Here is a 15,808-nt window from a genome sequence, read left to right on the forward strand (position 1 = left end):
TAACGCCACGGCCTTTCGCCCCCCGCTCCAGCGGCTCCCCCGCCGCCGGGGGACGCGGGGACCGGCCTCCAGCCGGGCCGGGCCCCGCTGCTGAGCGCGGGCTGCTGGGAAGCCTAGCTATGCTGGCGTCCCATTGGTGCGAGTGCGGGGGCCTACTTCCGGTTCGGGGGGGGGGGGGTCACACCTCTCGCAGAGGGGTTGGCTGGCCGCTGGCCAATAGTAGGGCTCGGCGGGCTGGTACCGTGGTCGCTGGTTGGCCGGTCGTGGGGCAGGGGCGGGGAGAGGGGGAAGGGGCGGAGCGCCGCGGGTGCCGCCCCGGAGAGCCGGAGGAGCGGGGCCCGGCGGAGGTCGGCGCCGCCGGGGGAAGATGCGGCTGCGCTCGGGTGTCTTCGCCGCCTCCTGCCTTCTGGTGGAGGCCCTGGGGGTCGCGCTCTTCCTCCGCGGCTTCTTCCCGGTGCCCGTCAGGTCCCTGCCCCGTAGAGAGGCCCGCGGGGACCCTCCCGCCGAACCGGCCCCGCCCGGCCCAGGTAACCCGAGCGGCCCGCCCCTCCCCTGGTCGCCGAGGCAACCCCCCTCCCCCGCCGCCCAGCACGGACGGCTCCCGGTCACCACGGCAACCGCGCTTCCCCCCCGCCCGCAGCCCCGGGAAACGGTTGCCGCGGTGACCCCCCGGCCCGCCCCGGCCCGCCCCGGCCCCGGCTGTGCCCCGCTTTTCGGCCAGAGCCCGGCGGGGTGAGGGGCGGGGCGGCGTGTCTTGCCGGTCACCGTTGCGTCTGCCGCCGTCGGTTTGCGTTGGGTCTGTTGGGTTGTGAGAGTGCAGAGGCGGGAGCTGCCGGTGCGAGCCCTGTGCCGTGAGGCCGCTCGGTGCTGCAGGACAGCTTTCTGTAGCGCCGTCGCGTTTCCAGACCTGTTCCCGGAATAGTTTAGAACTTAACTCCTTTTGCGTGTAGTTATCGACCACTGCCAGCAGTATCTGCTCACGGTCGCAAAAAGCCTTAAGCATCAGCTGTCGCATTTTTGGAGGGTGTGCTTTTCTGTCGTTCTGTGCCCCCTTCCCTGTCTCTGGTGCAGCCGTCATACCCATACTCTTTAATGGTAAGTCGTTTGCATTAAATGATGCCATTTCAGTTACAGTGCTTCACGTGCTTGCTCTGTTAACTTACTGGTTGTGTTGTGCTTGAGAATCATTGTTTCTGTGATGCTCACTGTGGTGTGTGAGTGTCTTAATGCCACTTCAGTGAGACTTTAACACTTCAGTAATGAGGAAAGCAACTGTAGTAATACAGGTTTACTTCACAGTCTGGTCAGATTGCAGAATGCACAGTGTTACTGTCCATTATCGTTTCTCTGAAATCATGGTCTCTACAGTTCCTGCTGCATTCCTTAGCTGAAATTGTGAAACCAAAGTTTTCAAGCATCTTTTTAATGAAGGGTTGGTAGAGGATGTGCTGATATGTAGCTGTCATATATCCAGTCACAAGTTATATTAAAATAATGTGAAGAAGAAGAATGTGTACTTGAAGGAGTGTTCTTCACCAGTGTTTGGAGCTTGTGGGGTGAAACCAGGTTCAGTGGACAGCTGAACTGAGTAGTATTTTGCTCATACAAAGCTCTTGCTTGGGACATCTGCTTATGGTTAACTTGGTGGAACAGGACTGTAACTGCCAAACTGGGTCTTTAGCTGCTTGTTATTGTTAATTCTTCTAAAGTATATGACATTTTGCATGTTGGGAGAGGCTTACTTAAATTGCGAGAAACAGTGGAGGGAAGAGAAGGTTGTGTACTTTAGTGTGGTGTGCTGGTATCAGTTAAGCAGGAACACTGAAAGAATCTAATCTGGTAACAGACCTGAGTGGATGTTGCCAAATGGCAGGTTGCTTTTTAGGTGGAGATTGCCAGGACTGTCAGAAATGCTTGATAGGCTGCTGTGAGTGAAATGTTGCATTCACGTATGATTATTAGCAGGAGACTAACCTGGAGGGAGACTGGGTGGGTGGGAGGGAACTGTCAGACAATTGGGTTTTGAAAAGACTTGTTTGAGTTGAAGAGTATAAATGTGGACCACAGGGCTCTACAAATAGTTTAAATTTAGGCATGTCACTAGTAATCCTAGGTATAGTCAGCAAAAATGGAGTGACAGTGGAAGAATACTTTCTTTCGTAGTTCTTTGGTTAAAACTTGCTTGCAGAGTGATCTCTTGCTCTGGATGATAAGCTCTAAAGGCAGGGGATTGCTTACTAAACCACGATACAGAAGGCTTTCAGCCTACTTTTGATCTGTTCAGAAAAGAATATTTCTTCAGTGCTTCTGTATTTCCTGAATGTTTCACTTTGTGAGCCCTGACTACCATTGAATCCATGCTGTGGGATGACTGATAAAATTGTGTAGTTGCTTGTATAGTAGTGAATCCTTGCAGCACGTCATTGTGGTAAGTTTTTGGTAGAAGCTATGGTTTTGTTCACTGCTTACAGAAGTTCAGCTTCATTTGAAGTAACTTTTCTTAAATAACCATGGCAAGAATAAATAAGCATGCTGCATGCCAAGAGTTGCACGATGTGTTGCTTTAGCTACCTTATAATATGTATTTTCAGATGGCTTGTAATTGACTCCTAATTCCTTTGCACTTCTCAATACTTTGGCTTACTGATGAATAACACTGTAGGAGGGAGTTGTGAGCAGGGTGTATGTGTTTGTGATATGAACATTTTTGGTGTCCAGCAAGTTTTGTTTCCCTAAGCAAGTGGATAGGAGTAAATGGTGAGACAGATTTAACTAACAGTATAGTACATCCAGTTGTGCCTTCTTGTTTTTCATTGAGAGCCAAAGCATGCCTGCTAAGTTGATGACTCAAGTCCTGGAAAAACAACATTACCATTTTAATCAGGGTTGCTGGCAGTTAGTATTAGCATTTTGTTGTTGAGATTTCCTTCTTCCCCCTGCTGTGCCCCCCTCCCCAGTTTCCTTATCTGGAAAAACCACTAGCAGTAACCAGTCTGTGAATGTCAATTTATTGATGCTTATCTATGTACCCAAAAATACAGTTTCTGAGGTTGTTTTTTGAGGTTCTCTTGTTAGACACAACATTATCTGTGACCTTTCCCAATTGTCAACCACTTATTCAGAAACACATTTTATGCTAAAGGAGTGTAAAAACCCTATCTTTATATAATGCATGTACTGAGAAGTTGATTCACCACAATGTTGTCTGAGTAGAGATCTGTGGGTAGGATCCATTCTGCTTCCATTTTGTCCTTCTGTGTTTTTTCCTGGTAGAGATATGGGACCTGTAGAGGTTGGGCCAAAAACTGCTGCTGTAAAAGCTAAATGTCACCATGTGGACCAAGCTCAATGCAAATGAAGAGTTGCTGCAGCCAGCATTAAGGCCATGCAAGAGAAAGAGGTGGGCTTGAAGGCATGACACTGCCCGCTACCTGATGCACAGCAGCGTTTTGCTGTGCCCACTCACGTAGCATGTTCAGGGGATTGTGGAATTGGATTTTGGCCCTGCAGCTGCCATCACCAAACTATCGTGGCATACAGTCTTCTACCTTGAAGGGCACAAGTGTTCACAAATCTTTTCCTTTCAAATTTCAGTGAAACTGTCTCTTTATTTGTAATTTTCCTGTTCTCTTATGGTGGGATTTGATTGCGAGGCATTGCTTGAGATATTGTCTGATGTGCAAAATTGGGTATTAGCACAGGTGAATGCTGCATCTTTTTTGTAACAGAAGTTGTCTGTTGCATATATGTAGTTCAGCTTTACTAAATCAACTAGAGAGAAGGTCGCAGCTATCCCTTCTTATTCCTTTGAACATTCTCCATTCCATAGCTTTTCTTTGGTTCTCCCAATTTCACATCGTGCATTCCATTCACATTTTGTTTTCCTTCCTAGATGCTGTATTGGATTTGTTGTTGTGGTTGTTGTGTCATTCCTGTGCTGGATGGCCTGAAAACTCAGCTCCCTCTGATTACTTCTCATGTTTGCTATTGTTTGCAACTTCTCGCTTCTGAATGTAAAGTTAATAAAGAAGTTGGAAGCACTCATTTCTGTGGTGAAGTTGTCCTTTAACTTCTGTCTAGCCATTGTTAAAATTTGTTGGTGACTTTTATATACCCTTTTTTGTTGTTTAGGAATGGTTTCTAACTGGACCAAAATTCCACCACCACTTTTCAAAAAGGTTGTCATTGTGCTCATAGATGCTTTGAGAGATGACTTTGTGTTTGGATCCAAAGGTAAACAGTTCATGCCGTATACTACACAAGTTGTTGAAAGAGGGACATCCTACAGTTTCATTGCTGAAGTGAAGCCACCCACTGTGACTATGCCTCGAATTAAGGTAAGTGTTTTTTTTCCACTTAGTGTTGTTTCATTTGAGAAAGTTTTGAAGGCTGAGTGGTTTCATATGCTCAGAGTTGGCATATAGGGCAGGTTTGCTGTGTTACTGCAATTTGTGTCTGAAACTCTCTTTGCTGTAGTAGTGCATATGACAGAGTCCTGATGTGCCATGGCCCAGAGGTGCTTTCTGCAGGAAAGGTCAGGTCAGGGATTGAAGGAAAGTAGAGAGGCTGAGTAAGAGTAAGAGTAAGAGGTGGCAGCTCCCACTTAAGTCACTTGCCTTGTTTTGTTCCTTTATTTGGTAGCTCTGTGGTGGGAAGGTCTGTGAGAATCAGTTAAGGGCAGTTAAGGCCCTAGTGCAGGCTTAAATGATTGACATAATCTTTTCATTTGCAATCATGGGAAGGCAGTAGCCTCTCAGTCATCAAATTTTCCAGTTGTTTTCTATCCAAGAACGTTTTTGTTGGTATTTCTCTGTGTTCTTGTAACTTCTGATAGGAAATCCAGTTTAGTGTAAATTTGTTTTCTCATAGGGATGTTTTTGCAGAGCTTAAAAATTGTGCCAGGTTCCAGGTAACTAAAAGCTGAATTGTGGCTGTGTCATCAAAATACTTGATCATCCACGCTTCTCAGTGGTAGATCTGAGTGACATTTCTTGCATTGAAGAAGCTGAGAAAGTGAGCGAGGTTTGGTAGGTCAGCTACGAGGCCAGTGAGAGAGTGAGGGGGAGACGGTCTGGTAACTCTTGATAGGTGTACTTCATTGCATTTTCCGGAAGATTCTTAATTACTGTTTTGAATGTGCTATCACTGTTATTGTTAAGTCAGTTTACTTAGGCCTTCTAAACTATCTTTTTGGTGATTTAATGACCAGTAAATGAAGTGAATTTCAACTGGTATAGAAAGTAATTTTGCTGTCCACTAATTAAGAAAATATTATTTTTACCTTTCTGTAAAGCAGTTATTATCTCTGACATCAGCTAGCACTGTGTTGTGGCAGGTGATGTGATGTAGCATGGCAGCTCATGTTCTTTTACTTTATTATGTTTCTTTATTGAAAGTATAATTTCTCTGACCTCTGCTTCATTGCTTCCTCTTACACTAATACTGTCGTCTTAGTACTGGAAACTTTTTCGTTTCTGTTAATATGTCTCTTTTCTTTTCTTGTTTTATGTAGGCTTTGATGACAGGTAGCATACCTGGTTTCATTGATGTTATTGTGAACCTCAATTCTCCAGCTCTGTTGGATGACAATCTGATATGGCAGGCAAAAACAGCTGGAAAAAGAATAATCTTTTACGGTGATGATACTTGGGTTAAATTGTTTCCAAAGCATTTCATGGAATATGATGGAACAACATCCTTTTTTGTGTCAGACTTTACAGAGGTGAGAGGCTTTGTGTAATCCCAAGTTAAATAATGTGAGTACAAACACAGTGGCAGCTTCTAAGAATGAATGAGTAAAACTATCCTTGTTCTGAAGTATGAACGTGGCAAATTGGATTTATATGTGTTTTCAGTATTGGCAATGTGGAGCTAAGCATTTCAGTCCCTCATGCATATGCTGTGGGAAGTGTTTGGATGATACAGTAACAAACAGTGTGTTACTGTATAACTTTCCTAAACATACAATATTCTTACAAAACTTGTTGTTGTAGGAAGTTAGACCACTTGCTTTGTTTAAAAATTCCACTATCCATGTTTCCAGCTTGCTATCGCATTTATATTAGTATGTACCATCTTTCAGAGGTCCATTAATATATAATCTTGGTCTCTTAGAGGCATACTTTCTATAGTATTGTATTGCTTTTGTAGTTGCAATATGAGTAGTGTTGCAGTGCGTTATCAAAGAGGGAGTACAGAAAGTAAATGAAACAAATTGTGAAAATTCTTATTCTGGGCACACTAAAAGAGTAAATGGTTCGGCAATTTTAGTTCATATTTTGAACCTTTCTCATTTTTAAAACCTCAGGCCATTGACCTGCTGCTACTGACTTAGGTATTTTATGATCATGTTTAAGGAAGTTAGATAGGTCTAACATGTGAATTGGAAGACACTTTTAATTGGTTACTCTGATAAGACTTGCAGAAGCTTCAACATGGAGTGGAGAAATGCAAACATGCTGCTGGATCTGTGATTATATGGCTCTCAAGCCCTTTATGCAGTCTTTATGCTTTCTGAATATAGCCCATTAAACAGAAAGCTTTTTATAGTTTTTTAGATAGTTGTATACAGAGTCAACAAAGCGGTGTTGCATGTGAAATTTTGTAAGGATTTTTAATATCCAGGGAGAAACATGTGCAACTAAAAATCGGTTGTCAACCTAAGCAGGAAAACATGTGAGTTAGGCCCCAAATAGCACTTTTCAAATAATTTTTCTTTCTTTCTATGTCATCATTTTCTCACAGCAAGTACAATCATTTTGTGTTTGTACAGTAGCAAAAACTGAGTTGAAAGAGCAGGAGTGGTTTTTTTCCCCCCTGTGCTTCCAAGCACCGAAGAGAGGCTTTTCCCTGTACCTACTTCTTGTGAAGTGATAAATCAGGAGTGTGAAGGATGAAAGTGACTGAAAATTTCTTGAAACAGTTTTTAAAAGCATCTGTGAAAGCGTGGCAACCCATTTTCTCTGTTTGTCTGTAATCTGATGCCTCATAACCAGAAAAGAGTGAAATGGGGTGAGGAATCTGTTTTGTAAGACAGATTTTTTGACTGCCTGGCATTGAACTAATCAATCTGGTTTTTTTTTTCTTTCCTTTTTAACATTGTGAGTGACTGTAATTCTCATCAGCTTCTACAGCATTTTCATGGGTAGTGTGACCTAATTTTTCTATGCTTTTTACAAGAGGGAAATTATTTTTACCTTTTAATTCTTTTCCTTTTATTTCTGAGGTTGATGATAATGTTACCAGGCATTTAGATAGAGTTTTAAAGAGAGAAGACTGGGATCTCCTAATACTACATTACCTGGGGTTGGACCATATTGGACATATGACTGGGCCAAACAGCCCATTAGTGGGACCAAAACTTCGTGAGATGGATAACGTCCTGAAGAAGATTCATATGTCTCTTCTTTCAAAGGTAATATAGCTCCTTCCTGGATCGATGTTTGTTAGTTGTGGACTAACTTTAAAATGCTTGCTTGCTTGTTTGTGGGTGGTAGCTTGTTTATTCCTAGACTAAGGCGGGTATTCTGTTCTTTTCCTTCCCTGGCCATTCCCCTGTTAACAGTGTAGTGTAACATTTTTAAGGATTTACTGGCTGACCTTCGTAACATCTGTTAACAGTCTCTTCTGAACAGCTGTGGGAAATAACTCCCCCTTGGTGTGCGGGAAGAGGAGAGGAATGCGTGCCAAAATTCTCTTATCACTCATGAATTAAAATGGTGGTTAGCATGCTTTCTAGTAACGAAATTTCACTGGAAAGAAGGAATAATAGGCATGTATAGCTAATGGCTCTGATTTCTACAATTGTGAAGGCATACCTAATTCTTAGATATTGAAAAGATTCAAATGGAAATGGTGGTTGTAAACAGCATTTTTCTTATGCTAAATGTAGCACATAAATTACCAAATCTGAGTCTGTTTTTAGATTTGGAAATACAGGATGTCACTTATCTGAATAGTCTGGATGTTGAAATAGCAAGTCCTAATTTCAAGTGGCCTGAAGCTTTTTTTTCTTGTTTGATTTTGGCAACTGCAATTCAGAGTAGCTGCTCATAAAATTTCAATAGTATTCTTAGACAAATGGAAACTATTGTATGAAAAGAGAGGTTAAATTCTGCCTGTGGAAGTTACAATCTCACGAACGTTGCAGTGGTTTTGCTGCAGTTTGCTATTATGTTTTGCTTTTGCCAACTATATGCAAGCCTTTATCTCAGTTTTAGAATACAGAAATAAAAAAAACCCACTTTACTGTTGGATACAACAGGTACTGGTAATAACTAGAGATGACAAAAAGCTGCTTTCTTCTGGAATGACTATTTATTTTCTGCTGTCTTTGATTTGTTAGCTTAAAATTGTGGGACAGGCCTCACTTATGCTTCTGTTTCTCTTTCTTCAGAAAAATAAATATCATTTGACATCAGTCATGTTGGATTTCTACCCCAAAAGCACTTGAGAGACTAGAGACTATTAGAAATAGGATTATCTTTTTATATTAAATTTCTATTATATTAATATTTGCGATATTAGTAATTTAGCATTGCTGTATTAAAAACTCAATGAAGCTGAAGAAATGGAGGGGGGGGAATACTCCTCTGTTAATGCTACTGCTCCTGGACTCCCGATTTTCTTCCTACAGTATGATGACCTTTATTTAATCCTTCAGTCAGTTTCTTCTGAGTCTGTAAATGAAGGGTTTTTTTAAAGCTTTTTTGTGGTTTTTGTAACATAGTGACAAGTATGTTAGATAAGTCTGTGTGCCTTTACTGCTAAAAATTAATATTACTGCATAACACTTAGTTGTAGACATCTCTTGTAATCTGCCCCAGGTGTTCTGAGCCAGCTTAAAAAATGGAGTTTATTTTGAGAAATATTCATGTGTGAAAGTGATAAAGATAGTGAAGCATGATATATATGCATCTTGTTTGTACAGTAACTTAAATTTATTTCTGTGTCTCGCAGGAAGAAGCTTCTCTGCCCAATTTGCTAGTTGTTTGTGGGGATCATGGGATGTCTGAAACAGGCAGTCACGGTGGTTCTTCAGAAGGAGAAGTGCACACACCACTGCTGTTTATCAGCTCTGCTTTTGAAAAGAGAAGTGGTAAGGATCAAAGAAGCTTGACTTTTTTTAGAACACATTGCCATCTCTAATTTATATTACCTCTAGAATTCTTCCTGAAAAGTGCTTTGTTTGTTCTACAGATATCTGGCAAGACCCATTCTGTGTGACCTAAAACTCTGTTTTTAGCCAGAGTTTGCATCTATGTCATGGTGAAACCATGGCTTAAGCTTTGTAACCACTGAGAGAATTGAGTATTTCTCAGATGATAACCTTTTGCAGCACTGCTCTACCTGAGTGTTGAGAGCTAGTGAGATCTGTTCTCAGGATCTTGGGATACTGGTAAATGGATAGGATTAGAAGTAAAGTCCTATTTGAAGTGAGTTTTAAGTTTTGTCTTTCTTGGCCAGGATATTTCCCTGGCCTCCATTCTTCCCTCTCAGACAGCCAGGGTAGAGGAATGAATGACAATTTCTCATGCTGAGAGTAACAGGAAAGAGGAAGAATTGCTCTTGTGAAAGGGTGAGAGATGACAGCAGTGAAAACATCACTATTGATTGCTAAGCGTTAAGGAAAGAATATGGAGCATGAGTGTATTTACTGTATTGGCCAGGCAGTTACTTCCAAATCACTGATGTGAGTTTATCTGTTTCTGAAACTCATTTTCTACTTGTATAATATAGCTTAAGATAAGAGGCAAGAAGGGAATGGTGTGGTAGAGAATCTTTAGTCTAATTTGTAGAGTCTTGCTTAAATAAACTTGACTGAGTGAATCCATGAAATCTAGTTATACCAGGAGTGAATATTTTCTTTAAAATAATACTTCCCTGTGCCTTTCATTCTGCCTTTTGCTCATTTCCATCTGATTTCCTTGCTTTTAAAGCCTGTTTGCAGAACCTTGCCTTGTTTATCTTGCTGGAGGTTCCTGCAGCACAGTGGAAGTACATTTATCTGTCAGTCATTTATAAAGCTGTTATCCAGCTGCAATAGAAAGCATTGTTTGAGGAGTCATTGAAGTCTTTCCAGATATAAAACCAAAACAAAGTCAGGAGCTGACCAAAGCTCTTAGGTAAGTTTTTGCTTTATAAATTTCACCGGTGCATGTTGACAACCAGGCCGCACAAGTGTAGGTTCTGTAAATGCAGTCTCTTGTTCATTGGGATTAGTTTCTCTTAGGTTTAAACTGAATGTGCAGTTTTTACAATACAGTGAATATACCTATTCACCTGTCTTTTGGGATAGAGTTTGTGATTTCTAATGATGCCCATGTAAATATCCAGCAGCTCGCTTCTCATTGCTACAGTAATCAGAATTCTAGTGATTGCTCCTTATGATCCTACTGTAAACAAAATGTGCTGTGGTTAATTTGGTAGACCTCAAAAATAGTAATCCTGTGGGCTTTTGCATTTAGTATGCTGTCAGAATATTACTTGTGTAGAGTAAGATGTACAGAGATGTGTCACCCGTGATTGGCTAAATGCATTTGGTAGTTTGGCTTTTTTTTACCAGTTAAGAACTTGCCTTTAAAGATGAAATCTGAAAACTGCTGACATACAGGCACTCGTGCAGAGAGGCTTTGGGGATTATAGATGGCATTCTGTGCAAGTATGGGATTAATCAGAGCTAGATGAGAAATGATAGAAGTTCTAAGGGAGCCTTAGAGAGCCTTGAGAGTAATAAACACTGTATATAGAATTCTTTCTGTACTGTACTTAAGTCAAAACACTCAATGCCTGGAGTTACAAAGAGGACGAAGTAAAAGCATAATAGAAAAACACTGTTATGTAACTAGTGAAGCACACAAAGGAACAATTGGCAAGACAATCTTAAACAAAAGGTTACTTACGTTAGTGAAGTCATTCACGCCTGTAGATGTCTGTGGAACTGAAGGCTAATCCTGATAACTGCAGTAAGGTAATGGGATCCTGCACAGAACCCTTTAAAAATCGCTGGGTTTGCCTGCATGGAGCCATAGATTTGGGCCTTAAGATTCTTTACCTGACCTCTAATTCTGTTTGCCTAACAACCTGATATTAATTAAATCTTGAGCTGTTGTCATTATGTTGAGAAGCTTCTAGAATGCTGTCAGCATTATTTTAGATTCTCATTCTTCTTTCATGCATGAAATTAGTCTACTGTAGTGCTTTCTATTCTTTCTAATGTAAAAGTTATCAAACCCTCTTAGGATGTAGGCTGCATCCTAATATCCTAATTGATATCCTAATATCTCATTGATGTTAAGATGATCTCCACCACCTCTTTTCTTACTTATATAACATTCATGTTGTGTTTACGGTAGTTGCTAGCATTGAAGAGTGATACTTGGCTGAGAATTGAATCAATTTCGGTTTCACAGCAGCAAAGGACAGCAGCTGAAAAAGATCACTCAGCACTCTGTAGATTACTTGAAATAGCTGATCTAACACCAGTGAAAAAATTTTGAAAACAACAAGATGCCGGCTGTCTCTGGAGGTATAGAATGGGCCTGTTATTGAAATACTTTTTTTCCTCTTTTTTTTCTTTTTCCTTTTTTTGTTGATTCTAGGTCCTCTAACCCAACCTAAACTTGTGCAACAAACTGATTTAGCTAGCACACTGGCAGTAGGTCTTGGTCTACCAATTTCAAGAAACAGTGTTGGGAACCTTATATTGCCAGTTGTGGGAGGCAAGACAATGAGAGAACAACTACGTTTTGTGCACTTGAATGGGTTCCAGCTTAGTAGACTGCTGCAAGAGAATACACCTGCGTATGAAAAAGGTAAATCAGCTAAAAAAAAAAGTTACATATACAGAAGGAGATTGTTTATAACACAGTTTGGGCTTTTAGGTTCAAGAGTATAGCATGGCACTGCAAATTAGCCATTCAGTTGAGAGCAGTGTTCAGAGAAATGATACTGAGTTCAGTCTTTACTGTAACCTACTCTGGCACACTGCCTCTGAATAAAGTTTTTTTAATGACCACTACTACTCCTAGTAGGCAAAAGAGCAGAAATAACGATGAAAGAGTAAGATTAAAGTAAAACTGCCAGTGTAGTTAAATCTCAGTGGTTTCATATCTGCTATTTGTGAGGTATCCTACAAAGGGCACTGATTCTGAGCTATTTGGAGGAATAGCACAATGGAGTGAATTTTCTAGTTTAAATAAAAAGATGCTTCAAGTAAAGCTGGGAAATAATTTAGGGTAAGTTATCTTTTTATTTCATTCTTATGTATGAATTTGCAGTTCTCTAGGTTCTCACTCCAAGTAAAGTTGCTTATGAAAAATACACATATGTATGCATATATATGTGTGTGTGTATTTGGAGGAAAGAATAAAAAGTGGAAAAAATAAACCAAACCTAGCAAAATGTAGTATTTCATTAGGAGGCATGATAAAAACTGCAATATAAGTAAGCAAGTTAATATGATAATTATGTGAAAAAAATCGAGTCAGAGGATGAAGGAGAATATTTTACCATGGACATTAGAAGATGTTGTTGTCTTAAAGTGACTGTGAAGCTTGAAGTCCTTGTCACTTGATTTATAATCTGTTGAATCATTAAAATAACTGGATGAGAATGCAGAGCTGTGTTACAGCTATGAATAATTAAAGTAGATAACAACGTAAAGTTTAGCAAGATGATCATTGTAGGTCAAGAATTAATTATCTTTCAACATCATGGCTTCTAACCATAATTAAACCCTGTCCAGGAGTCTAACAAAACAAATGCTGCTTATGGTAGCAACATGTCAATATCAGGACCTATGCTCCATCTATTCTGATATTTTTTTCTGCGCAGTTTTCCTCACTTAACCCCTTTGTGTCAAGTGAGGAAACTGGCCCTGTTGGAAACTTTGCCCTGGTTGGAGTTCAGGATATGGCTGTGTTACTGAAATTTCTAACACAAAGCTTCATCTGACAGTATTTCTGCAAGTACTGGTGAAACAGACTGTAGTTTCTACCAGCTCCTGGTTTATATCTTCACTTTCGTTTTATTTTTGTCTGGGAACAGCTTAATTTCAACTTTCATCTGAGCGGCTTTCATCTGAGAAATGAAATCAAAATTGCTGAGGATGGAAATGTGAGAAATTTTTATGCTAATTGCTTGTGACTGCTATTAGACATGCTGCCCTACTGGAGAGGGGTTGTGGGGCAAAGCATCTGTGATGAGCTCCTCTCCTTTCAGTGATGGAGAGTCTCAGTAACATGGAACTAGATCCAAGTCATGGTAGCTTTTTTTACAGTCTTAAGGTGAATTCTCCCTGTTGCTGTAAACTTGTCTTGTTTAAGTTGGGGGTTTGACTAGAACAGTCATCTTTCAAAACATGGACAGCATGGGTTTGGTGGGCAGTAGCATGGAAGGAGGTAGATGAGAGTGAAATAAAAATGCTAAGAGGAATGAAGAGGGAGACTGGGCAAAAAGCATGAAAAGGGAGTAGAACAGCAGCAGCAGATGTGGAGAGAATTTATTTAGATTTCAAAATATAACTTGAACTCATTTCAGTGTTCTGTTTAATGAAATAGTGTCATGTCAAATCTCAGTTTGATTAAAGCTCATTTTAGATGATCCTTTCTGGATTTCTGGATTACCTCAAAAGTATGACTATGAAACTCTTACTTCAAATATACTGGAAGAGGAGCTTTCTAGGGAATTCACTGTTCAAAGAACTACAGTAGGGAAACAAAAGTCTCCATGCGCGCTGGCAGCTATCTCGATGTACAAGTGGTTGCTGCTGGCTGAATTGTACTTTCTAGCAGATACCTGCAAGCTTCCTGCATAGTAGGATCAGCATGCTTTGGAGTCTATTAGAAGTCTTGGGAGACCAGACTGGATGTTCTGAGTTAAAAATTGCTCTCTAAAATTCTCACTTTGAATTCAGCCTGTAGTAGATCAAAGTGTCTTGTAGTGGTAAGAGACTTCCCAAATGGTAAGGACAGTTCTTTCATAACTGTACGAGAATTGTGAATAGAAATAATTCATTCATCTTACTTCACTTGAAATAAAATTAAAAATGTTTCTGAGTTTAATAATGTACTTCTGCTGAAAAAGCTTAATAAAGAACATGCTGGGTTTTTTCTAAGTCTGATACACTGTTGATGTATCAACAGGAGTAAAAACAGGTTAAAAACTTAAGTCTTTGTGACACCAAACTTTCTTCAGTCATTGCTTTAACACTTGTCGTCTGAAACTGTACAGCAAATGTTTTGCCCTTCTTTTAGCTAAGAAGGTAAGGAGTGCAAGATGGGAAGATAATGATAGGCTTGTCATATAAAAATTTCCAAATTGGCCTTTTTGCCCATAAGTTGTCATTACCTTTCAAGTGAAATCTCAAGGAAATAGAAAGGATTATTAATGTGAAGTGAAACTAAACATTTATTTCTTGCAAAAAATACAGATATATGTGAATGTTCACGCATAGCATAACGTCCAGTGAGATATAAGTTTCTGAAGGTTATGCTCTTGCTTTCCTTGTCTTGTCAACTGAATTTATGTTGTGATTGCATTCTACACTCAATGACCAATATTTTAAATATCATGTGGCATGTTGGAGTGTGGGGTGATGCACCATAAAATGAAGAGGTAAAATGTCTTAAGTGCTTTCAGGAACAACGCCATTTTCCACATTTACAATAAAACACAGAAACTGACCTAATTGTTCTATTTTAAATAAATGCTCTTGAAGTTAAACTTACATGGAGTGAATAGAATGCTCTTCAGGTGCATGTAGGACCCACACTAATAATTTTGGCAGAAATTGTTTTAATTTTTTTTTACCTATATGCTTGTAGTGAGTGTTTATGGTTTTTTTCATGTGTGAACAAAATGATGCTTATCTGTTTTCGCCTGCAGCATCTGGTTATTGTCACTGCTGAATATATCTTTGGGAAGTAAAAAGGCTATCAAGACTCAGCTTTTTGTGCTGCAGCTTTTTGTGTAAATGTTTAATAATGGGAAAGTTGATGATCCAAATCAACAGTAGTTGATGGGAGAATAAAATGACTCTCGTGTCCTTTGAATCGACTTGAATCATTGTCTCTTCACACCTACCCTTTGGCATGTATCAACCAGAACAGTTGGTGTAAAGTAAGGATTCTGTGGAATAACTAGTGAGGGGAAATACATGTAGGAGAAAAGCTACTGCTGCAGTACTTGCAAAGGACTTCTAAATTGTAGGATTTGTCTGTTTGCTTCTTTCCTGTGTCTCCTGTTGACCTCACTCAAGCTTTTAAAATAAATTTAGAGAGACTAGAGTAATGCAGACGTGTTTCTACAGTATAAGAGAGAAAGAAAAGAAACTGTGATGTCTCTGTACCTATACTAAAAAGCATACTCACATTAAAACGATTCAGTGGTTCCTTATTTATGTAATGTAAAGAGTTGATCTAAAATTGCTTTCTTCAGGGACATAGTCTAGTGCTAGTCCTGTCCTCATCCCCAGTTCTGAAAGCAGATCACAGTCTTCATATGTGTTGTCAGTGTTCACCCGTCGTCCCGTTTACACATACCTTTATCAGAAGACTTAATCAAAATTACATTTCTACAAGTAAATATTACCTAGGTATAGACAACAGATCTGTGTCCTGGAGGTTGGGTTTTTTTCTGAGTTTTTCTTAATTCATTATTTGTTTGGTTTTTGTTTTGTTTTTTGTTTATTTGTCTTCAGGTCAGACGTTTTTTAGATGTAGATAGGCCATCATGAAATCACCTTCTGCTACAAGAGTTTTGCTTCCATAGGTTGGTGGCAGCATCAGGTTTTCTCTTTTTTAATCAA

General features: G+C 40.0%; 1 protein-coding gene across 5 annotated transcripts in view; it reads left to right on the plus strand.

Moving 5' to 3' along the window:
• Positions 1 to 337: 337 nt before the first annotated feature.
• The window catches only part of PIGG (phosphatidylinositol glycan anchor biosynthesis class G (EMM blood group)), a 99,391-nt gene continuing 83,920 nt past the window's right edge, over positions 338 to 15,808 (plus strand). For 4 of the 5 annotated variants that reach the window (XM_076363329.1, XM_076363331.1, XM_076363332.1 and 1 more), the window contains exons 1-6: positions 338 to 527; positions 4,132 to 4,337; positions 5,513 to 5,722; positions 7,226 to 7,414; positions 8,959 to 9,097; positions 11,601 to 11,813. In XM_076363329.1, coding sequence (XP_076219444.1) covers positions 368 to 527; positions 4,132 to 4,337; positions 5,513 to 5,722; positions 7,226 to 7,414; positions 8,959 to 9,097; positions 11,601 to 11,813 — 1,117 coding nt within the window. In that variant the 5' untranslated portion in view covers positions 338 to 367. Of the gene's footprint in view, positions 528 to 935; positions 1,096 to 4,131; positions 4,338 to 5,512; positions 5,723 to 7,225; positions 7,415 to 8,958; positions 9,098 to 11,600; positions 11,814 to 15,808 lie in introns of those variants that run through there. The other variant, XM_076363330.1, reaches the window with a different exon arrangement.

The sequence above is a fragment of the Aptenodytes patagonicus genome, chromosome Z (assembly GCF_965638725.1).
Source record: "Aptenodytes patagonicus chromosome Z, bAptPat1.pri.cur, whole genome shotgun sequence".
Classification (NCBI taxonomy): Eukaryota; Metazoa; Chordata; class Aves; order Sphenisciformes; family Spheniscidae; genus Aptenodytes; species Aptenodytes patagonicus.